Source organism: Macrobrachium rosenbergii, chromosome 18 (genome assembly GCF_040412425.1).
Source record: "Macrobrachium rosenbergii isolate ZJJX-2024 chromosome 18, ASM4041242v1, whole genome shotgun sequence".
In the NCBI taxonomy this organism is placed as follows: Eukaryota; Metazoa; Arthropoda; class Malacostraca; order Decapoda; family Palaemonidae; genus Macrobrachium; species Macrobrachium rosenbergii.
This window is the reverse complement of record NC_089758.1, coordinates 7,332,820-7,356,089: the sequence shown is the minus strand read 5'-3', so window position 1 is coordinate 7,356,089 and position 23,270 is coordinate 7,332,820. Positions and strand designations below refer to the sequence as shown.

At 44.8% G+C, this 23,270-nt stretch overlaps 1 protein-coding gene across 2 annotated transcripts in view; it reads left to right on the top strand.

The window, feature by feature from the left end:
• The window catches only part of LOC136848071 (C2 domain-containing protein 5), a 201,875-nt gene that overhangs the window by 28,329 nt on the left and 150,276 nt on the right, over nt 1–23,270 (top strand). For both annotated transcript variants that reach the window (XM_067120245.1, XM_067120244.1), the window contains exons 4-6: nt 9,357–9,500; nt 11,572–11,788; nt 12,011–12,169. In XM_067120245.1, the coding sequence (XP_066976346.1) occupies nt 9,357–9,500; nt 11,572–11,788; nt 12,011–12,169 (520 nt within the window). The remainder of the gene's footprint in view (nt 1–9,356; nt 9,501–11,571; nt 11,789–12,010; nt 12,170–23,270) is intronic.

The window sequence follows — 23,270 nt, the reverse complement described above, 5'->3', positions numbered from 1 at the left end:
CAATTGCTTTTTGTTCGCCTTGCTGCTAAGACTTGTCCTACATCAGGCGAATTTTTGGTTATAAGCCCGACCCCCTTATTTTTTGTTTTTTGGATTGGATAACGACTTGGACTGGTTTTGATCGCCCTTTTCTCCTGGATTGTTCTTTCTCTGGATTTTTGACCTTTCTCCCGTTTTGACTTGGCTTGTTTTGGATTTTGAAATGGATAAAATGGATAAGACACCACCCTTGGACAACTCCTCGGCTTCCACATCTGCTTCTGCCGTGATTTTGACGGAGGTCGCTACCGCTGGAGAAACTGCAGCCCATCGTTAGTGCACCGCCTGCAAGAAAAGGATGAGTACCCTTAAAAACGACAGACATTCGTTGTGCATAAATTGCAGGAAGGTACAATGTAGCGTCACATTGCGATGTGACGAGTGTAGGTCATGGTCGACAACACAGATGGAAGATTATCTCAAGTATAGGAAATCATTAGCTTCTAAGAGTAAATGTAAGGACTCAGCGGTAGAGACTCAGGGTTTTGACAAAGAGGCTTTAGAGTCAGAATTATTTAGGAAATTAGAAGACAAATTGTCAGCCAGCATGTCTAGTTTGTTTTCAAGTTTCATGTCAAAACTAACAGAGATAAAAGATCAGAAAAAAGTTAATAGGGACACAGAACCTAATCGCTCTTTTTCAGCTCCCCTGCCTGTTCCAGAACCAGCCCTAACAGGTGCCGGGGTCATGGAGAACCGCAAACCTCAAAGGTAGGATCTACCGGCCCCCGGCGTGGAGCAGGCAGTGTCAGCAGCAGATTTCCCCTTTCACCCTGGTAACGTAAGTCCTAAGGTAAAATCTAATTTAGGATTGACGCAGACAGTTAGAGATAGGACGGTAGTAGAGAATCAGGAAGATAGGTTGAAGGTGCAGTCGGAGTCAGGTGTGTTAATTAAGGTTGCGGCTCCTTGTTGGATCCAACAGCGGTTCTTTTTCCGCAGTAGGCTCTCTGCAACAAAAGGTTGCGAAATGGTAGAGGATGATTCAATTTTGGTTCCTAGCTCTTCTGGTGTGGATAGGGTGGAAAGTATCCCTTTCTCTTCTTCTTCTAAGTTTCTGTTTCCCCCTCGGGACAAACCTTCGTCCCTTTCAGAGTCCAGTTCAATAGATCGATTGCTGAACATTGCAGAGTATAATGCTGATCTGTTGGGACTCTCTAAAGGCTACAGATCTTTGGTCAGAAATTGTTTTAATATTGGGTTTTCCAACATTTTTGAGCATGTTTTGAAAAATCTACCTGAATTCACAAATGATGCTTTACACGATTATCAGGGGGGAACAGAATCGGTCTATTTTCTTTCCTTAAAATCTATGGCCTCTTCTGTATCCACAGACATCTCTTCCCCTATGGTTTCAAAATCTTCTCTGGTTTTTTCTCAACCTCCGTTTCGGGTCATTCTTCGGGGAGACTTTCGGTTTCTTCTCTCGCTCATCCGAGCTCTCTACCATTAACAGACTTGCCTTCGGGACAATCTTCCACAAATCATATGACTTCTCATCCTCCGGAGCTAGTTGCTGCGGCATCTGGCAGTGCGACTGTTCCCGTATTCAATGTTTCGGCTCCGGTAGTCTCAACAATCACTCCGGTAGCTAGGTTTACTGGTAACCTATCATCCACAATCGCTTCGGGTTCGGCACCTCGCAGTTTCCCATGCGAAACTCCTGTGAGCTCCGGCCCGTCTGGTGTGTTCTCTACATGTATGATGTCATCGGCAGGGTCTCCGGTGGTTACCCCGAGTGTGGCTTCTTCTCTCTTCCCTCCTACTTTACCTTCCTTCTCTACCTTTCCAACAGGTGTCTCTGTTCCTCCGGTTAGGACGGTTTTTGTAGGTTCGGGTTCGGTTGCAGGTCAGCAGGAGTTTTTCCCACCTTGTTCTGCTTCCGCAAATTGCGGAGTGTCTGCTGCTGCGATTCCTCATCCGCATGCTTCTGTTATTCAGCCTAGTTCGGGGTTGGCGAATATTGCGGCTTCTCCGTTTTCTGAGGTGGGCGTGGTTCGCCCAGGTGTGTCTGGCTCAAGCGTAGCTCCACCTTTGTTGGAGAGTGCGGGTTTTGCGCAACCCTTCTCGGCTGCCTGCAACATTGTGGCTGATTCCCCAGGTGTTCGTCTTGCGCACTCAGGTATTTCGTGTTCCGGGTTAATTGATCCAGCGTTTTCTAGGGGTCAGCCTCTCTGTTCCTGTCTCGACTCGGTCGGATCTTTCTGATAAGGATTTCTCTTTCGAGGAAGAGGATCCGGTACCGGAAGCCTGTTCTCCTTCAGCGAACAAGAACGAATACAAACGGATGGTGGACTTCATTCATGCTCTTTACCCACAGTCCAAGGCTCCGGAAGAACCTTTTCAACCTAATCAGGCGATGTGTGAGTCACTGTTTGCGACGAAACCGGTGGTGGCTCATGCACCAAAGAATCTAGTTTGGTTTGGCGGTGTCGAGCAGGCATTGAGGGAGGCGGACGGTAGGTTAGCGGCATTAATTGGGTCGGGTAGGCAGGATTCCACCTTGCTTCCTTTCGGAAGGGTTTTTACAAGGTTGCGGGTAACCCTTCTGCGGGTGTTAGGGTCCGTCTTAATGAATCAGTGGAAGCTCTTCTATCTAGGGTCCCTTCTTCGAATCGTTTGGTTTCTGTCACAGCCAGAGAGAAGCGGGTATTTTGGAAGACACTTTTCGTACTCAGTCGGAGGCTCTATCCCATTCGATGTGGATGTTATCTGGTTTAATGGGGTTCCTTAAACAGGACGGTTATTCTCCCTCGGACCCGGTTTTGTTGACAACCTCATCACTTCGGTGTCAATGGGACTGGCCTATCAGGCAAACATTTCTGCCAGGATGCACGACCTTCTTCGGTAAGAAAAGGAGGGATTTCTTTCTGAACCATCTACCTCCGCATTATCCAGATATTCACAAAAGGGCTCTGTTGAGAGCACCTTTGGCGCTCAGCAACAGTCTTTTCAGGGAGGAAGATGCAGCGTCAATGGTAAATTTCGTTTCCTCTTCTTCAGCTGTCGAGTCACAGCAAGCCATGATTCGAGTGGCAGCACAGTCCTCTAGATCTCCGAGAGGTTCCAGGATGACATCACCAGCCAAGCGGACACATTCCAAATCACCAACCAGGTCCCCTAAGAAAGTCCGCTTCTCATCCAAGACTTCAGCTTCTGCTTCTGATCCGAAACCTTCTGTCCTTAAGAAGGGTTTTCGGAAATAGGAGACACTTCCCTCGTCTGCACCGGTAGGAGGTTGCCTAGCTCCATTCTGGGAAACCTGGAAGGAGTATGGCGCGGAGAGTTGGGTAGTGGAGGTGTTAAGGAGGGGTTACAGAGTCCCTTTTCGTTCTCTTCCTCCCCTATCCAGCTCACCGGTTCATCTTCCCAGTTATTCCCCTTCCTCCATCAGGGGAATAGCGTTAGCAGCAGAAGTCCGAGCCCTCTTGGAAAAAGGGGCATTAGAACCCGCTCCTTCTTCCCCAGGTTTTTACAGTCGGATTTTTGTGGCTCCAAAGTCGGGAGGATCTTGGAGACCCATCATAGATCTCTCGAGTCTCAACCGGTTTATCATCTCCCCGAGGTTTCATATGGAAACTTCTCAGTCGGTGCTGCGGTCGGTCCGGAGAGACGACTGGATGATTTCAGTGGACCTCAAGGACGCTTATCTCCAGGTTCCGGTCCATCCGGAATCTCGGAAGTTCCTTCGATTCTCGGGTCCAACTGGAACATTTCAGTTCAGAGTCCTCTGCTTCGGTCTGACCACAGCACCTCAAGTCTTTACGAGGGTGATGTCTCCTATTTCAGAGATAATGCATCGTCAGGGTTTCAGGATGAGGTGATACCTCGACGGTTGGTTAGTTCAGGCTTCGTCAGTAGAGGAAGTTTTGCAGGCGAGGGACTTCTTACTGGATTTGTGTCAAAAGTTGGGAATACGCATCAACTTAGAAAAGAGTTCTTTGATTCCAGCTCAGACAAAAACGTATTTAGGAATAATGATTCAGATGCGTCATTTGAGGGCTTTCCCGATGGAGGAACGAGTTTTGGCAATTCTGAGCCAACTAGAAATATTCAGATCGAACAGAGCGCAACCTGTGAGCCTATGGAAGAGCTTGCTGGGGCAGGATGGCCTCCCTCTCTCTCCTAATTCCAGGGTCTCGTTTCCGGATGCGTTCTCTTCAGGCATGTCTCAGGAATCGCTGGGACTTTTGGGAAGAGAACGCGTTCATAGTCTGGGACGATTCTTGCCTGAAGGATCTTCAGTGGTGGTCAGAAGAATATCACCTGACCATCGGCGTAAGATTGGACTCCCCCATTCCAGATTTGCATCTGTACACAGATGCCTCGGATCAGGGTTGGGGAGCAACCCTGGAGGAATGTCAGGCCAGAGGCCTTTGGACGAATCTGGATCGGAGGGAGTCCATCAACCACAGAGAACTACGAGCAGTAGAAGAGGCTCTAAGTTGCTTTGCAGATCAGTTAAGCAACAGGACGGTAGCGCTCGTTTTTGCGACAACGTAACTGCTGTGTCATACCTCAAGAAGGAGGGGACAAAATCGCAAATTTTGAATCAAGTCGCCCAGGGAATTCTCCGCTGGTGCGAAGTGCCACAGGACTACTCGTTCCTCAATTCGTGTTGGGAAAACTCAACGTTTTGGCGGACGCCCTAAGCCGATCGCAAGAGGTTCTAGGGGAATGGACGCTAGTGCAGGAGGAAGTTCAACTTCTATTGAAGAAATGGCCAGCAACCATAGACCTGTTCGCCACCAGAGACTAAACTTTCGCCTCCCAGTATACTTCTCCCCAGTAGAAGATCCCATGTCGTTCGGGACGGACGCCATGTTGCATTCTTGGAACGACATGCAAACATATGCATTCCCTCCGTTCGGAATGATTCAACAAGTGTTGATGAAACTCATGAACTCCTACAATGCCGAGATGACGTTGATTTGCCCTTTCTGGCCTCAAAGACCTTGGTTCCCGGACCTTCTCGATTTACTGATAGATGTTCCGGTTTTCCTTCCAGAGAGGAAAGATCTTCTCAGACAGCCGCACTTCCATCACTTCCACCGGAACCTCCGCGTGCTGAAGCTAGCTGCGTGGAGACTATTCAGTGAGCAGCACGTCATGCCAGACTCTCTAATTCAGTGGCTCGCCAACTGTCTTTCTGTCTAAGAAGATCATCCAGAAAACTATATCAGGCCAAGTGGGCGGTTTATCGCAGTTGGTGCCGGAACCAAGGTCATCGTATTTCACTTCCAACGGTAGTGAAAATAGCGGACTTTCTACTTTTTCTGAGGAAAGAAAAGAAATTTTCGTACTCTACGATCGCCGGTTACAGATCCATGCTTAGTAGTACGTTCCGTTTCCATCTTCCGGAATTGGCGACCAGTAGAATACTTCATGATCTCTTAAGGTCTTTTAAGATAGAACGTCCAGTTCTTCCCCTTCGGGCACCATCGTGGGATTTAGCGGTGGTATTGACTCTCCTTAGGTCGTCAGAATACGAGCCATTAGAAGCACTGTCATTAAGACAGTTAACGAAGAAGGTATTATTTCTAGTTGCTCTGGCCACAGCTAGAAGAGTAGGAGAGATTCGGGCTGTCTCAAGAACTGTATCTTTCTCAGGGAAAGATATTTTTCTGTCATATTTGCCGGAATTCATAGCTAAATCGGAATCGGAATCGAATCCTTTACCCAGAGCGTTTAGAGTAACGTCTTTAGAAGATTTCGTAGGAGGTGACGCTTCAGAAATGCTATTATGTCCGGTCAGGGCGCTGAAGGCTTATTTATTACGCACAGAAAAGATGTTGCCTCGCCCGAGAACGCTATTCGTTTCTCCCAGACGTCCTTCACACTCGATCTCGAAGAATGCTATTAGTTTTTTCTTAAGAGAGGTGATACAACGAGCGTCGGCTAATTCTTCGACTCTTTCGCAACCATCGAACTCCTCTGAACGCCCAAGAGCTCATAGTATTAGAGGGGTGGCGACATCGTCGGCATTTCTCAAGAAATTCTCGGTGTCAGCAATCTTAGAAGCAGCTACTTGGAAATCAGTATTAGTTTTCACTTCTTTCTACCTTAAGGACATTCAATTCTCGTCGGAAAAGGGTTACTCGCTGGGTCCTTTTGTGGCGGCCAATTCAATTCTTTAGTAAAGGGTAGATTAAGGGTGGGGGTGGGGAGAGTAGGGGCAAGGTTAGACAGCATAAGTAGATTTGTCAGTGAATCGGAATTCTTTTACGAAACACAAGATGTTTTACAATTAAATGAGGATAGGTATATCCTGGTGGTTTTTCAGCTAGATTTATTCACCCTCTCGGCACAGCATTGATGGCAACAGACGGCAATGATTCGGAAGCTCTTACTGCACACTCAACTTATCCTCTGTACATGAGAGGCTACAATAGCCACATGGGAGGCTCGTCGTTCCCCTCCATACATGAGAGGCTACCAATAGCCACATGGGAGGCTCGCCAGGCTCCGCTACATGCAAGGCTTTGATTAGCCACATGGGAGTTAATTTCCCTTCTTCCGTGGGAGGTTTTCCTTGAATACCACATGGGAAGTAGCTCGACCCAGACAGTACCATGACTCGAGACTGACATTAAGGGTACTCTCTCCTTTCAGGCATCCCCACCTGCCAGTGGAGTAGACTACCAGGTGAGGTTTGTTTTTATATGCATAGTAGACGATAATGAGTTACCTGCTTTACTTGTTGGTAGGTCGGTCTGACTTAATTGAACCCACCTCCACTAAATTTTGTTAATCGGGCTAATTCAGGTGTTCAGGGAGTGTATTGCAATATGAAGTTTTCATAATAAAACTAATATTGTAATACTTACCTGAACACCTGAATGGTTCCCACCCTCCTCCCCACTTCAATCTGATTAATGAATAACGCAATTGGGGTTCTCGGCCATACACAGCCGGGACTTGCAGCAGCGTTGCCAACGGTACGCTAGGTAACTCATTTGACAGGATTTTCCTGTAAGCGTTGGTAACGCTGACAGTTAATTACCCACTTAGTGGGTAATGAGTTGGGGATATAGTTCGGGCTGGTAGGTAACCAGGGCTAATTCAGGTGTTCAGGTAAGTATTACAATATTAGTTTTATTATGAAAACTTCATTTTTGTAATAAAATAAAGTTTTATATTTACTTATCTAGTAATTACGTGATTGGAGTCCTCCCTCCTCCCGTCTCATGGACAGAGGGCATGAACGAATTGGGCTCTTTAGCTGTGTTGTACCTATTTTTCCCTGAAAGTGGGTGGGTCAAGCTACCTACACCCAAAACAAAAGAGCTCTTCCACGATTTTTAAATTTTGAGCTGCCACGTAAAGTAGAAACTAAAAGCTATGTAATTATTTGGTAAGTACAGTATATATAAAACTATTTTATTACAAAAATGTCATTTTTTCTGAGAACTGTAAGAATTCCAGTTGAACCTCTTTGGTAGGGAAGAAGAGGAAACATTTCTCTGTCTTGTTAGAGCAGTTAAAACTTACTTAGGTAGGTTAAGCCTGGAAGAGGCAGTTATCCTTTTGTTTTGTGATTCTAGAACCTAGAACATCTTTATCAAAGGCTAAACCTGGAGGAGGCAAAGTTAACCTTTTGTATTGTGGTTTTAGACCACCTAGATGTGGTTGTCAAAGGTGAAGCCTGGAAGAGGCAAAGATAACCTTTTGTTTTATGGTTTTAGAAAGCTTAGCTGTCTTTGTCAATGGTCAAGCATGGAGGAGGCAAAGTTAACTTTTTGTTTTGCAGTTTTAGAAAACCTAGAATGTCTTTGTCAAAGGTTAAACCTGGAAGGGGCAATGTTATCCTTATGTTTTGTGGCTTTAGAAATCTAGAACATCTTTGTCAAAGAACAAGAGGTTCTCTGTGGAGTATTTGATTAGGCTAGTATAGTGGTTTTCAACCCTATTGTGCCCATGGCCCATTTTTGACATCCTTAAATACTCATGGTCCACTACCTTTCAAAATTGTGTAATGGTGATAATAGAATTATTATAAAGCATTTTCAGAAACAGTTAGTTTTACATTTTCATTTATGGAATTATTTTTCAGAAAACTTGATTAGTTATAACACTCATTTATGAAAGAAAGCACTGGCTTGCATTTACTGTAAATGATTTTTCATTTTTTAAATATTATTTTGAAGATGTTTGTGGCATAGCCTCCCTCAGAACTGCCCATGGCCCACAGGTTGAAAACCACTAGGCTAGTGCATGAGACCTAGCTCCATACCTTTTACCTCTATTGAAGGTAAACATTCATAGCGTGAAAGCTGTTGCAACTTCATGTAGTTTTATGACAATTTTGCTTGAGGATGGGATTGATGTTGCGCAGTAGAAGTGCAATTGGGTTTTGCCCGCTCACTGCCTTAAGTATGCAGATTCGTGTTTGAAAACAGTAAAGCCTTTAGTCCGCTACTAGTAGCGGGTAGTCTTTTCCTGAACCAAAGAAAGAGCAATCCTATAGGCTCTTTGTTTTTTAACATTTCAGGAAGCATGAAGGTACACATATTGTAGAGGAGCTTACCTTTATATCATAAAGGTATTACAGTATTTTTAGTGACTGTTGTCTTATAGGGTTTTTGGACCCAGGCACAGGGGTCCCCTCACACCGCTTCTGTTTCATTCTGCCTGAATTGAAGTGGTTTTCTCCACAAGGCTGCTTTTTGCTGCACACATATGAGAGCCTAGCTCCCTGAATGGAATCCAACTGGTGGCAATAGGATCCAGAAAGGATTCCAGATCAGGTAAGAATTGGGTTTCATGCAAGAAACCTTTAGCTCGATTGGCTGAGCAAATTTTGTCTAGCTGCACTATCCACCATCCCCTTCTCAGTGTGGCAATCGGCTGACTTACCAGTAGGTAAGATTCATCCCAAATAATATAAATTTTCATAAAATTAACTATTTGGATACTTACCTAATGTTAAAGTAGACCCCACCCAGCTTCCCCACAACTTAGTGGGCTGTCAGGGAGAGGTCTGACAAGCTAAAACATTCGAAACACACCTGGTGGAGAACAGGTATACTAGGCAGTCATCCAGGCAGCCATTTGATCTCATGTTTGAATGCTGACTCGCCTGTTGGCACGGAGATATAAGCTAACTTTAACAGTAGGTAAGTATCCAAATAATAAATTTTATTATGAAAATTTATATTTTGTAGTTGTTGGATCTTTAAATCCCAATTCTGAATGGCCTGAAAATAATTAGTAAATGTAGCTAAGTTCACCATAAGGTAATGTGTACTATTTTCCTGTCTTTTTGTTAGAAATATTAGATGATTGAGAGATTTTTTACTTATTTATTTTATCTATAGGCACAGCTGTCATGTCTGGATGGCTTCCAGTTTATGACACTATGCATGGGATTCGAGGTGAGGTGAACATTGTGGTCAAGGTTGACCTATTTTCAGACTTCAATAAATTCCGTCAGTCATCATGTGGAGTGCAGTTTTTTTTCAGTAAGTTCATAGCTAATAAGGTTTTGAATGAAGTTTTTAAATTGATTAGATCATTATATCTTGAGAAGTTACAATGTGTTTACAATAGTAAAATAATTTTTTCCCTCAAAAACTTATATTTTCATGTATGTGACTTAAAAAGTAATTACATAGCTATACTTTTGCAGTCGCACGGCAGTTGAAAATTTGAAGTTCGCAGTAGCGATTTATTTACAGCATTTATAGTGTAGGTAACTACACTCTATTGGGGAACAATAGGTACAACGTTAACACCGATCGTCACTACTTTTCTGCTGGCTTTTCCATCAACAGTGAATGGTTTGATGGTTGAATTTGAGGTTTTTTCTTTGCTTTTCCTGAGGATTTGGTGAATTACCCATTATTTTGGTAGCTTTTCAGATAAGCCTAGTGGTTTTTCTACAGTTTATTTATGATGTCTGATTCCAGTTCATTGAGTATTAGATATAGTAGGGAGGGTTGCAAGACCCGAATAACCAAAGTAACTTACGATAGTCATACGATCTGTGCAAAATGTAGAGGACAAGAGCGTTTAATAGATCTCACTTGTGATGAATGTGTTGGATGGGATGAGAAGAAATGGAAGGTTCTCAGGTCTTATGTGGATAAGTTAGATAGAGATAGGAAAAGGAAGGCGGTTATTAGAGCTGAAAGTAGATCTCAGAGTGTAGAGAGTAGAGCTCAGAGTATAGAGCCTGTCACTAACATTCAACTCATTGACTAACATTTCTTCTCCTGCCCTTGCTTTATCCCCCATCCTAAGTCCTCCTAATAATTCTCCATGAACTCCTATTCCTGGCTCCCATGCTTCTGATCCTGGTACCGTAGCCAGCCTCGAGAGTAAGTTTGATTGTAAATTTCATCTCGTAGTTAATACTGTGTCTAAGTTGGGTGAATCATTTAAAGTCCTTATGGACAAAGTGCAGAGTATTAAACAAGTGTCAGTGTCAGTGCCAGTGGAGGAGGTGGCTGTCTGTTCCACTGACACTCCCAGACGAAGGTCACTGTCACACTTCCCTGAACTTGGGAGCAGACATACCGGAGGTCCAAAGGAGGTTAGTGGGGTTTGCCCACAGGCAGTCACACCCTCATCTGACTCAGTGCTTTGTAATTCTGACAGCTGTTGGAAAGGCATCACAGTGAGCACCCACCAGTTATCGTCTGATTCCGACAGTGACTAGTGCTTATAAGAGGTGTTTTTGGGCGCTTCCCAGTGAATCTCGTCCCTTGAAGAGACGTCATGATAGAGATGCCTCTCTCTTTTTTCTGAAGCTTGCTGAAGACTGTTCTGCTAGTCCGCAACCAGGTTGCAGTACATGGCATAGGCCCGTTTGCCCTTCCGAGTGTTCACATGCTGAACGTCATCACTCGGCTCATAAGTGCTCTTCTAAGAAACGTTCTTCTTCTTCCGGGCACCCATATAAGCGTCCAGAGTGTTTGCCAGACTGCCTCACAGTCATTGAGCTCTCGTCTTGGACTCCAAAGCACCTGCCTCGCTCCCCCAAGTGCCTACCTCGAGCCAGCTCAACTCCCACAAAGCGCTCAGCGCCAAATGTCCACCCAACTTCCACTGAACGCACACCTACGTCATCGTCTCCCGCTTGTGTGCCTGAAGATCCTTCTTTCGCGCATATCAAGAAGCAGTTGGAAGATGTTTTGGGCCTTCTGCATAAGGCTCCCCCTTCACTTAAGCCTTCTCAAGACCTTACTTTACCTCCTGTTTCTTCAGAGGTGGAAGTAGTAGTACCAGACTCTCCTCCTACGGCTTATGCTTCCCTGATGGGATATTTTTTGGCAGCCTTCCTCTCTCACTTCCAACCAGCTGCTCCAGCTTTACCCGCTTCCACATTCCTTATGAGAAACCCAGCAGAACTTAAAATTTTTAACTGCTGCACGAGTGGAAAATATAGCTATGTAATTACTTGGTAAGTATATATGAAACTTAATTTTATTATGAAAATACCAGTTTTGTATAGTTCAATGAAATGCAAAAATTTAAGCTCACTACTGTGGTTTTAATGTATTGTTTTAATATATTGTATATATGTTGCAGCTCCTGAGATACCTGCTGGATACAGATGTCAGAATATTGTTGGATTTGTTGAAGAATTGGTTGTGAATGATGACCCTGAATATCAGTGGATTGACAAGATTCGAACACCTCGTGCCAGTAACGAAGCTCGACAAACTTTGTTCTTTAAGCTCTCAGGTGAATTACAACGACGCATTGGCTTAAAAGTATTGGAACTTGGAGGAAATGCCGTTATAGGGTAAGCCAGGATTTTCCATCTAAAAATAGTCTTTCATATTTGATTAGCTAATTGGTTTTGCTTTCATGTCATCTATGTGATTTAGAGCGCACCATTTGTGAACTGTGTACATTGTCTACTGTTATTATGAAACTCACATGATGGCAAATTCTTAGTTGTGTGGAATATTGTAATACTTGCATTTTTGTGCTTATTGATATAGGATACTGATATGTTTCATAGGTACCGACAGTGTTTTGACCTTGAGGGTGAAACAGGTATTGTTGTACGGGGTTTAGGCTCAGCAGTGACTCTTGTGAAGCTGCACTATGATTTTGGAGGCACTTCTGGGGGTACAACCCATTCTCCATCACCACTCCGTGAGATAACAGCTCAGAGAGAGTAAGTTGCTGAACTGATTATAGGTAATCAGATTTTTTGTTTATTAGTTTGATAGGGCTGTTAGGAAGAGTTTTGTACATTCAAAGTGATGTATATGGATGTTGGGGAAGATGTTACTAATCTTGCTCTTAGTGTTGAATTTGCTATCCCAGAGTAACAGGAAGGATCCTTATAGTTTTCCAGGTAAGCATTATTGGTGATGAATTTGCTTTAGGTGTATACACTGCATTGACTGCCAAACCTAGGATTACATACAGCTAATTGATTTTCAGCATGGAGAAGTAGAATTATTATTGTTACTGTATTATTATTATTATTATTATTATTATTATTATTATTATTATTATTATTATTAAAAAATTTTTAATTAACATTTTTAAATACTTAGGAAAAGCATTATCAGAAATGTATAGTGCCTAATTTCTGTTGGTTAGAGAATGGACATGTAAATTGTACCTATTGAGCCAAATGGAATTTGCACTTGCATTTAGCAAACTGAAAATGCACATACTGCATTTTGTTATTGCTTTTTGTATCCTGAAAATTATGAAATTATTTTAAATGATGAGCTCTTGGAAGTTGAAGGTTTATGTTAACTAATTTCAAGAGGACTGTTGAATTAAGCACACGCATTTCATTTATGTTGTATTTTGTTGCTTTATTAAGATATGAGAGTACATTTTCAGACTGGTATCAATAAATCTTCAAAAGACTGGCCAGAATATTTACCTTATTAATGCTTTGTGCATTATAAGGACTACTGAATTACAAGATCTATATTTGTACACCTACTTTTCACAGAAGTCATTGTTGCATCCAACATTTCCCATATTCATTGTAATATCTCCTTATTTCCATTTTCAAATATGGAGAGCTAGTCTCTGACACAGTGTTTATGAAAAATTGCTTAAAGTCGGCTATTATACCAATTTAAAAAGCAACATTTAACTTATTGAGCTTTCTGGTATTTATTAATGAGCTTCTTAGACTGGCTACAATTAATAGCAATGGAAAATATTAGTAAAATTCTATACATATAAGGTTTCTTTAGTTGTGTTTACTGTCAAGCAAGCAGAGGACTGTAGACAACACTACAAACCTTAAAAAAAGAATAGATTTTGGTATTCACTTATAGAAGGTATTGTTTCATAGAGTTGCTATATTAAGGGGTATTTCATAAAATTTTTGTTATTCAGGTGTCTCTGGTTAGGGAAGTCCTAAAAGGTAGATGTAGATGATGTGGAAAATGTGATTGTTTGGGATGAATCCTAACTACTGTTAAAGTTAGCTTATAACATATTCATGCTGTAGGTGTGTTCAGCATTCAAAGAAAAATGTAACCCATGGCTGACCTGTATGGAGTGTCAGTTCACCTGTTCTCCACCAGAGAATGTTTATGTTTTAGTCAGAGTTCTTCTCGCCATCTGAAAAGCTGGTGCATCTGCACATTCATTGAATACTTTGCTTGTTTTTTGCAGATTTTCTTGGTAACCTCATTTCCTTTTAGGATGTCCTCTACTTGGGGAGCATGAAGGTACATAGTACAGTATAAACAGGAGCATATTGTTGTTTCTGTCGGTAATCATTTTAGTTTTGGACTCATTCATTGGGCTTGTTGGACATAGGTACAGGGGTCTCCTTTGACCATTTCTGAAAAAGTGGCTTCCTCCATAAGGCTCCTCTGATTTGTGGATCCACTTTCTGGCAGCAGTGGATCCACAAATCATAGGAGCCTTACGAAGGAAGCCACTTTTTCAGAAATGGTCAAAGGAGACCCCTGTACCTATGTCCAACAAGCCCAATGAATGAGTCCAGAACTAAAATGATTACCAATAGAAACAATGGTATGCTCCTGTATATACTGTACAATGTACCTTCATGCTCCCCCAAAAATTCAAACCTGGGATTTAAAAATTACAGACAGTGAGGAAAGCTACTGTTTCCTTTGGTTCAGGAAAAAACTGTCTCTGCATCAGCTAGAGGACTAAGGGCTTGCAATTCTCAAAAGAAGTCTCTATATCTCTCAAATAATGAGGTAAAACTGGAATTACATTTCCATCATGATGTGGTAACGACATCTAAAAACATATTCTTCAGTAAGTTAAAAAACATACTCATTACATATACATCATGAATTTTTAACTTAAATAAAGGTATGCAATCAGGGTTAAGTTTCTTGTGAGCTGACTTAAAGAGACAACAAACAAAAATGGAACAAGCGTTCTTAGACATAAGTGTGTTTGGTCTCCTAACACCCCAAGTTGAGTATTTAACCCTGAAAGGATCCTAATGCAGGTTAGAATGTAAGAGTTTCTTTTTAGAAATTTAAAGCTTGTCTGGAGGAGTAGATGTTCTTTTAGTTGGAACAACTAACTGTCCTTATCCCAGTGTGGGAATGAGCTAACTTTAACAGTAGGTAAGATGCATCCAAAATAATGAAAATTTTTTGTATGAAATTTATTACAGTATTAAAATATCTGTTATTTGGGTCCAAACACCCCCCCCATATTAGTTGGTTGTCATGAAGAATTCTGACTAGAACTTAAACATTTGACACATCTAGTGGGGAACAGGTGAACTGGTTAGTGCATTCAGTTCTGCCAAGCATTCTTTTTTTTTTTTTTTTTTTGAATGCTGATCCCATCTGTGGTGTGAAGATGTAAGCTAACTTTATGATAGTAGGTAAGTATCCAAAATTTGTATCATAAAAATTTCTTTTTTCATATACAGAATACAATATTTTCTTGTTTTGTGCTTGATTGCTTATCTGGTAAATTACTGAAAGCAGTACTGGTTTTCCCCCTTATGAACTTGAATTTTTCATTCATCATTCATGCATATTGCTTTTGATAAAGGCAAAGCATTTCTTTTTTTAAGATGTAGTACATACCTTTAGGTTGTTGCTTCTAAGGTGGTGATTGTTCAATTTTTTTTTAATTCAAAAAGGACCAGCAAGCTTACATTATTGAATAGAGGCTTAGTTTTTTCTGTCATATTGAAGGACTTAAAGACTGTAAAATATACTTAGTATAGATTGTTTCAGCACAGACCCCTGACTTATAATTAGCATTTTGTTCATGAGACTTACCTGGCAGATATATATATAGCTGTATTCTCCGAATCCGACAGAATTTCAAAAACTCGCGGCACACGCAGTGTGGCCAGGTGGTTAGTACCCATTCCCGCCGCTGGGAGGCGGGTATCGGGAACCATTCCCATTTTCTATTCAGATTTTCTCTGTCACCGGTACTGTCAACATCTGTTTTCAGTACCTCCGTCTCTGGATTTCGTTAACTCATTGTTTCCACTTAAGTATTCTCTTTGACTTTTGGTTTTTGGACTTTGGATTGTGGATTGGCATATGCTTTTTGTGGACTGTTTTTGATTTTGCTATTGATTGCTCTTTGAATATGTCTGGAACTAGTTCTGCTAGCTTTAGGGTATGTTGTGTGAGTGAGTGTAAGGTGAGGCTACCGAAAGCTTCGGTAGACCCTCACTCTGTTTGCATGAGGTGTAGGGGGCATGTATGCTTGATCAATGATGGCTGCAAGGAGTGTGAGTCTTTGTCTGATGCGAGCTGGAAGATGTATGATTCCTGTGTTCGTAAGTTGGAGCGTGACAGGCTCAGGAGGTGGGAGTGTTTGTAAGTCAGGGTACTAATTCCTCTCCTGATAACCCAAATGTAGACATAGTTTCACCTATCCCTGTGGTTTTGCCTTCGGGCCCTAAGGTTGTGTCTGCGGAAGGTTTGGCCCTGACGGAGATTATGAACACCATCCGTGCTCTGGAATCTAAAGTGACGTCGCTTCAAAGTGCAGTGAAGTGTAGTGTTCCCCCTAGTGTTGTGGAGGGGGCGTCAGATCGGCCCCATAATGCTTCTAGGCCTGGACCTCTGTCAGACTCCCAGGACTCAGGGAGAAGGCATGTCGAAAGCTGTAAGAGGGTTACGGGGGCTTCCCACCGATCTGGCGTCCCTTCGGCAGGACCTGTTGTCGCTTCCCAGGCTGCCAAGGATCGTGCTCCGGCATGTATCCTTAAGGACTGCTTCTCGTCCTCCGAGGCGTCCTCCCCTCGTAAGGGATGGAGCTCTCGGAAGGACTCTCGCCCGCTGAAGAGGAGCTTCAGAGAAGAGGACGCTTCACGTCAGCTTTCGCAAGGCATTGTTTCACTGTCTTCGGAGTGTTTTGACGCTTTCCCGCCACAGAAGAGAACCAGGACGTCGTCAGAGGAGGACGTTTGTGAGCGCCCCAGTCGCTCCAGGGAGAGAGCTGTTTTAGCTCCCGTGAGGAGGAAGAAGGCGTCCCCTCGCCCCTCGTCTTCTCACAGGATCAGCTCTTCCCCCGACAAGGAGACCTCTCCCTCCAAGAAGATTTTGCTGGATATGCAGCATCAGTTGGCTTCTCTTCTTGCAGAGAGGGAAGCAGAACCGCGTCGTCGACGCAAGGACTTGAAGCTGCCTATCAAGAGGTCCAGAAAGTCCCCCTCTCCTGCGCCTTTTTCTTTGTCTTCGTCACCTGCTTCCTCGCCCTGTCGTCCTCACGGCTCGCTGGTTCACCATCGTAACGTTCGTCTACAACGTGACGCTTCGCAAGCAGCTATCAAGGACGCCTCGGTAGCTGCTCGTCGGGACGCTCCTCTCGCTACCGTGCAGGACGCTCTGCCGGACGCCAGGCTGGACGCCCAGATGGACGCTCGTCAAGACGCTCGCCAGGACGCCTCTTTAGTTGCTCGTCGGGACGCTCCAGAGCAATCAGAGCCTGCGGGGAAGAGAAGATCCCTCCTCCGTATTGGACCCCAAGGCCTTTGTTCTCCTAAGGTTTTGGGTGACTCTCTGGTTTCTCCCATTGAAGAGGGAGAAGTCTCAGGCGAGTCGGAGCCTGCGGACATTGAGCAACCTTCTGCTTCCTCGTCTTCCGACTACCAGGTGTTGACCGGTCTTCTTAAGGACTTGTTCGGGGACAAGTTCAAACCCTCGGCTCCTCTCTCTCCTCCTTCGCAGTTAGCTTCATCCAAGACGAGGAGAGCGCCGGGGTTTGTTAAAATGACTTCATCTCTTGCTACGAAGAAGGCCTTCAAGAAGGTTAACACCTGGATGGAGGAAAGGGAGACCCAAGGCAAGACTTCTTTTGCCCTGCCTCCATCCAAGCTTAGCGGCAAGGCAGGTATGTGGTATGAGACAGGAGAGGACGTCGGCTCAAGAGTTCCTTCTTCGTCTCAGGGAGATTTTGCCAGCCTAGTCGACGCTCCTAGAAAGTCCCTCCTGTCTGCAGCTAAGGTGTCTTGGACGATGTCGGAGACAGACCATCATCTGAAGGGACTATTCCGCACCATGGAGGTTTTCAATTTCTTGGGCTGGTGTTTGGGAGCTTTGGACGTCAAGCTTAGAAGCCCCGACTCGATCAGCCTGGGGGAGCTGTCCAGCGTGTTGAACTGCATGGAAAAGGCCGTCAGGGATGGCTCAGAGGAACTGGCTTCCCACTTTTGTACGGGCCTCTTGAAGAAGAGGGCCTTGTACTGTAATTTTACATCTAAATCAGTTTCTCCGTCACAGAGGGCAGAATTATTGTTCGCCCCTTTGTCGAGCCATCTCTTCCCCCAGTCGTTAATCAAGGACCTCGCCGCTAGTCTAAAGGAGAAGGCCACTCAAGACCTCTTGGCCCACTCGTCTAGATGCCCAGCAGTCCCTTCTACGTCGTCGTCGGGTCCAACCTCCAAGAAGAAGAAGCCCTTTCGTGGAGGAGCTTCTTCCTCGAGATCGTCTCCTCGAGGAAGTGGTTTTTCCAGAGGCGCAGCCCCATCCAAACCTAGGGGCAAAAAGTGAATTTCAGCACCTCCAGACACCTGTGGGAGCCAGGCTTCTTTCATTTTCGGGAGCCTGGAGAACGAGAGGAGCGGACACCTGGTCCCTCAAAGTTCTCGAGAAAGGATACAAGATCCCCTTTCTCGACTCGCCACCCCTGTGCACGTCGCCCAGGGATCTGTCGCCCTCCTACCATCAAGAGAAGCAACAGATCCTGTTCGATCTTTTGGAGCAAATGCTCGAAAAAAGAGCCGTGGAGCAGGTCCTGGAGCTGGACTCCCCGGGATTCTATAACCGACTGTTCCTAGTTCCGAAACAGTCGGGAGGATGGAGACCAGTCCTAGATGTGAGCAGGCTGAACCGCTTCGTAGTGAAGGAAAAGTTCAAGATGGAAACGTCCCAGTCTGTTCTAGGAGCGTTAAGACCAGGAGATTGGATGGTCTCTCTAGACTTACAGGACGCTTACTTTCACGTTCCCATACATCCCCAGTCAAGGAAGTACCTGAGGTTTGTACTAGGGGGACGAGTCTTTCAATTCAGAGCTCTTTGCTTCGGACTAAGCACAGCTCCCATGATCTTCACGGTTATCATGAGAAATGTGGCGAGATGGCTTCACTTGGCGGGTATTCGTATCTCGCTGTACCTGGACGATTTGCTCATCCGAGCCTCTTCTCAGTCAAAGTGTCTGGAGGACCTGAATTCGACTTTAGAATTGACGAATTCCCTAGGACTTCTAGTGAACGAAGAAAAGTCCCATCTGATCCCGACACAGTCCATCGTCTATCTGGGGATTCAGATGGATTCAGTGGCTTTTCGAGCTTTTCCATCCCAGGAACGTCAGCAGCAATGCTTAGAAAAAGTCTCGTCCTTTCTAGGGAAGGAAACATGCTCGGTGAGGGAATGGATGAGTTTGCTGGGGACCATTTCCTCGCTGGAGAAGTTTGTTTCCCTGGGAAGACTTCATCTCAGGCCGCTCCAGTTTTTCCTGGAGGAAAACTGGATGGACAAGGAGGATCTGGAGGAGACCCTGAAGATCTCTCCCATTGTCAAGAATCACCTGAGGTGGTGGCTCGACCCATCGAGGTTGGCAGAAGGGGTTTCTCTACGTCTTCAGAGCCCCGACCTAGTGTTGTTTTCCGACGCGTCCAGGGAGGGATGGGGAGCAACACTAGGAGGGGAAGAAGTGTCAGGCACCTGGAGAGGGGAACAGGTGTCCTGGCACATCAATCTCAAGGAATTAGGGGCGATCCTGCTGGCCCTTCAATTCTTCGCGAGCCGAGTGTCAGGCCGAGTGGTACAAATAAATTCCGACAACACCACAGCCCTGGCTTACCTCAAGAAACAGGGAGGAACTCGCTCCCGTTCCCTGTTCACCCTGGCGAAGGAAATCCTGCTTTGGACCCATGCACGGGGGATCTCGATCCTTACGAGGTTCGTTGCAGGCGTGGAGAATATCCACGCGGACCTTCTCAGTCGGCAGCGTCAACTTCTACCGACCGAGTGGACCCTTCACGAGGAGGTGTGTCAGGAGCTGTGGAGGCTATGGGGACGTCCCTTGGTGGACCTCTTTGCGATGTCCAGGACAAAGAGGCTTCCTCTATACTGCTCCCCCGTTCTAGATCCAGGAGCAGTAGCAGTAGATGCCCTCCTCTGGGACTGGAGAGGTTTGGATCTCTACGCCTTTCCTCCCTTCAAGATTCTGGGGAGGTAATCAGGAAGTTCTCAGCGTCGGAAGGGACGAGGATGACGTTAATTGCCCCTTTTTGGCCAGCGGCGGAATGGTTCACAGAGGTCATGGCCTTCCTGGTGGACTTCCCAAGGACGCTTCCCCTGAGGGTAGATCTGCTCAGGCAGCCCCATTTCGAAAGATACCACAAAAACCTCCCCGCTCTGAGTCTAACTGCATTCAGACTATCATGAAGTTGGCAAGAGCGAGGGGGTTTTCGAGAGCAGTGGCAAGGGCTATCACCAGTGCCAGGAGACCCTCCTCCAATGTGGTCTATCAATCCAAGTGGGCCAATTTCAGGAAATGGTGCAGGAGCAATGGGATTTCCTCAACCACGACCTCTGTGCCGCAAATAGCAGACTTCCTGCTTCATCTCCGAGAGAAGGAAAAGCTGGCAGTCTCAACAATTAAAGGCTATAGAAGTATGCTGTCGGCAGTCTTCAGACATAGAGGCCTAGATTTAGCCAACAACAAGGATCTTCACGATCTCTTGAGATCCTTTGAGACTGTCAAGGTTCCTCAACTCAGGATGCCTCCCTGGAACCTGGATGTAGTCCTGAAGTTTCTAATGTCAAATACTTTTGAGCCTCTGTCTTCAGCATCCCTCAAGAACGTGACAAGGAAGGCTATTTTCCTAACTGCTCTGGCGACGCGTAAGAGAGTTAGTGAAGTTCAAGCCATCGGCAAACACATTGGCATAGGCTTTAGAGGGCCCAATGCTGTATGCTCCCTAAGTCCTATGTTCCTCGCCAAGAATGAAAATCCTTCAAACCCTTGGCCCAAGACTTTTGAGATCAAGGGTTTGACAGGGATTCTTGGGCAAGAGTCAGAGAGAGTCCTGTGCCCTGTCAGGGCTCTCAAATTCTACTTGACCAGGACGAAAGAAAGTTGAGGCCCGTCGGACAATCTGTGGTGTTCGGTTAGAAGACCTGACTTACCAATGTCCAAGAATGCTCTAGCATTCTTTTTAAGAAGCACAATCAGAGAGGCTCATTCTACCTGCCAAGACAGCGACATGAGACTTCTGAAAGTCAAGGCTCATGAAGTGAGAGCCATTGCGACTTCGGTGGCTTTCCAGAAGAACATGTCCCTTAACGATCTTCTGGCGAAGTAATTCAGTGTTCGCTTCGCATTACTTGCGGGATGTGAAGATGACTTTTGAAGACTGCTCTTTGCTAGGACCATACGTTTCCGCAGACACAATGTTGGGGGAAGAGAGCAATACTCATCCTATCCTTTAGAGGTTAGGAAGTATTTTTAATCTTGCTTTTGTGTTTTTGGTTGTTGGGTGGCCACCGAAGGTGGACGTCCCAGTCGTTAGCCTATGTTAGGTTCAATGACTTAGATAGGCTCGGTCAGGTGGTTGGTCGTTGCTCCTTTTGCCCTCTCAGTGTGGTCGTATGATCTAGTCCCATTGTGGTCACGCCCCCGTGGACAGATCATCTAGAACTCACCAGCTATATAGGTCACTACCTTGCTGGAGACTCTAGTAAAGCAGAAGCAGGCTTGGGTGACAGTAACCTCGAAGTCAGCTATGCTAACAGGTAAGGAACCAAGGCGTCAATCGCCTACATTTATTTGTTTCCTGAATCCTATTCTGTCTCTTCCCACCTCCAATGGTGGGATTCAGCTATATATATATCTGACAGGTAAGTCTCATGAACAAAATGATATTTTAATGATAAAATAAAGTTTGTTCATACTTACCTGGCAGAAAATAAAGTTTGTTCATACTTACCTGGCAGATATATATAATCATAGTGCCCACCCACCTCCCCTCAGGAGACAGTGGCACTAGAAAATCTGAATAGAAAATGGGAATGGTTCCCGATACCGCCTCCCAGCGGCGGGAATGGGTACTAACCACCTGGCCACACTGCATGTGCCCATGAGTTTTGAAATTCTGTCGGATTCGGAGAATACAGCTATATATATATATATCTGCCAGGTAAGTATGAACAAACTTTATTTTATCATTAAAATATCATTTTGTGTCACAAATTGTCTTAGACACTTCAGTTCCAATTCAAAGAAAGAAAGGCAACACCAGGTCAGTTGGTACAGTACAGCTATGTGCAGGTGGATGCCCTTAGTCTCCAGGTAGTAAAGATCTGCGATAGCCCCCAAAAAGTAATTTTGTATTTGTGACCCTCATTTTGAGGTAATGTTTATTCCAGTTTTAACAATTAATTAATTTACGTTAGGTTGTTGGTTTAAAGTGTTGAGTGAAAAGTGTTGCATTAAGGTTGCATTTATTACATCCCTTTAATTTTATTTACTAAGTCATTAGTTGTAACTTAAGTTTTAACCAACTAGACCAAGTTTTGCTGGTTAGTATCTTAATTTAAGGTAATCCTGCTATCACAGTCTTCCTTTGTATTCTTTGTAGTCTTATTCCTCTGATATCTAAGGCTTAGTCTTCATGATTCTTGACTACTTCAGATAAGATGAGTTTTGACAGTGGTGGAAGAAGGTAGAGGCTCTCTCCTTCCCTTCATCATCATCATCTATGTAGTTCTGAACTGAACCTCCACTCTGACTATGGCTGCGAGTTTAGAGTAGTGGGGGAATCTGCTCAGTGTTAGAAGGTTTATTAGCTTCTATTTGTGTGATTCTCCCTTGGGGTAGGGCGGGGAGTTTGGTCGCCGTTGGCGATCGATTTCCCGGGAAGGGCTGACACAGTGCCGTTCCCTTAGGCTCAAGGTTCTCTTCATCTCGTCTCTGTGAGCTTTCGAGCTTGCTTCAAGTCGAATTCTCTTTTTCTCAAAGAAGTAGTGCATCGGTCCTTTGTGCGGCTCATTCCCTCTTCGTTTTCCTGGTCTATGGACCAGGTCTATGGGTGACAATGAGTTTGAAGTTTTCTCCTTTGGGATTGCACAGAGAGGTGTTTGCACAGCTTGTCTGTAGGGACCATTGGCTTTCATTACCTAACCTACAGGTTGGGTTAGGTTTGTTGATGGCCAGGCGAGATCTCCCTATCTTTATTTGGTCAGGCGACCAGGGTGATAGGGAAGCACTTTGACTCTTCCTCAGGGATCTTTTGGGATTTTACAGGGAAGGGTTTGCATGGCCCGTTCACACTGCTCATTTGAATTGAATTTTTGGGAGCAATGAGCCAGTGTTCCTGATCCTTCCATGGTTGGATGGCCATGGTGACCGGGTAGCTCTTTCACCCTTCCTCTGTCTCCTTGGGACCGTTAGAGAGGGACTAGTGCAACCTGGTCATGTGGCTGTGACGTTATCGACAGCTCCGATCTTTGGTTTGGGTTATTCAGTAGTGATGGGCATTGTGGAGTTTTTCCATTGCCTCTGGTCTTCTTTCGATACTTTTGAGTGGAGTAAGAACAGGACTACTGTGTGTGGCTCTCCCTGCAGGAAGTCTTCATAGACTCCCAGCATTTGGTCCTTTTTTGAGAAAGGGGACTGATTTGCTTACACTGTGAGACCATTGCATCCACGGTGTACCGCATGGGTGCAACCATTACCCCAGGGCCAGCTGGTTCCCAGGGTACCTCTCCATTCAAGGCTCTTGGACCACTGGTCAGAGACTCCCTAATGCTACCCGTGCTACATGC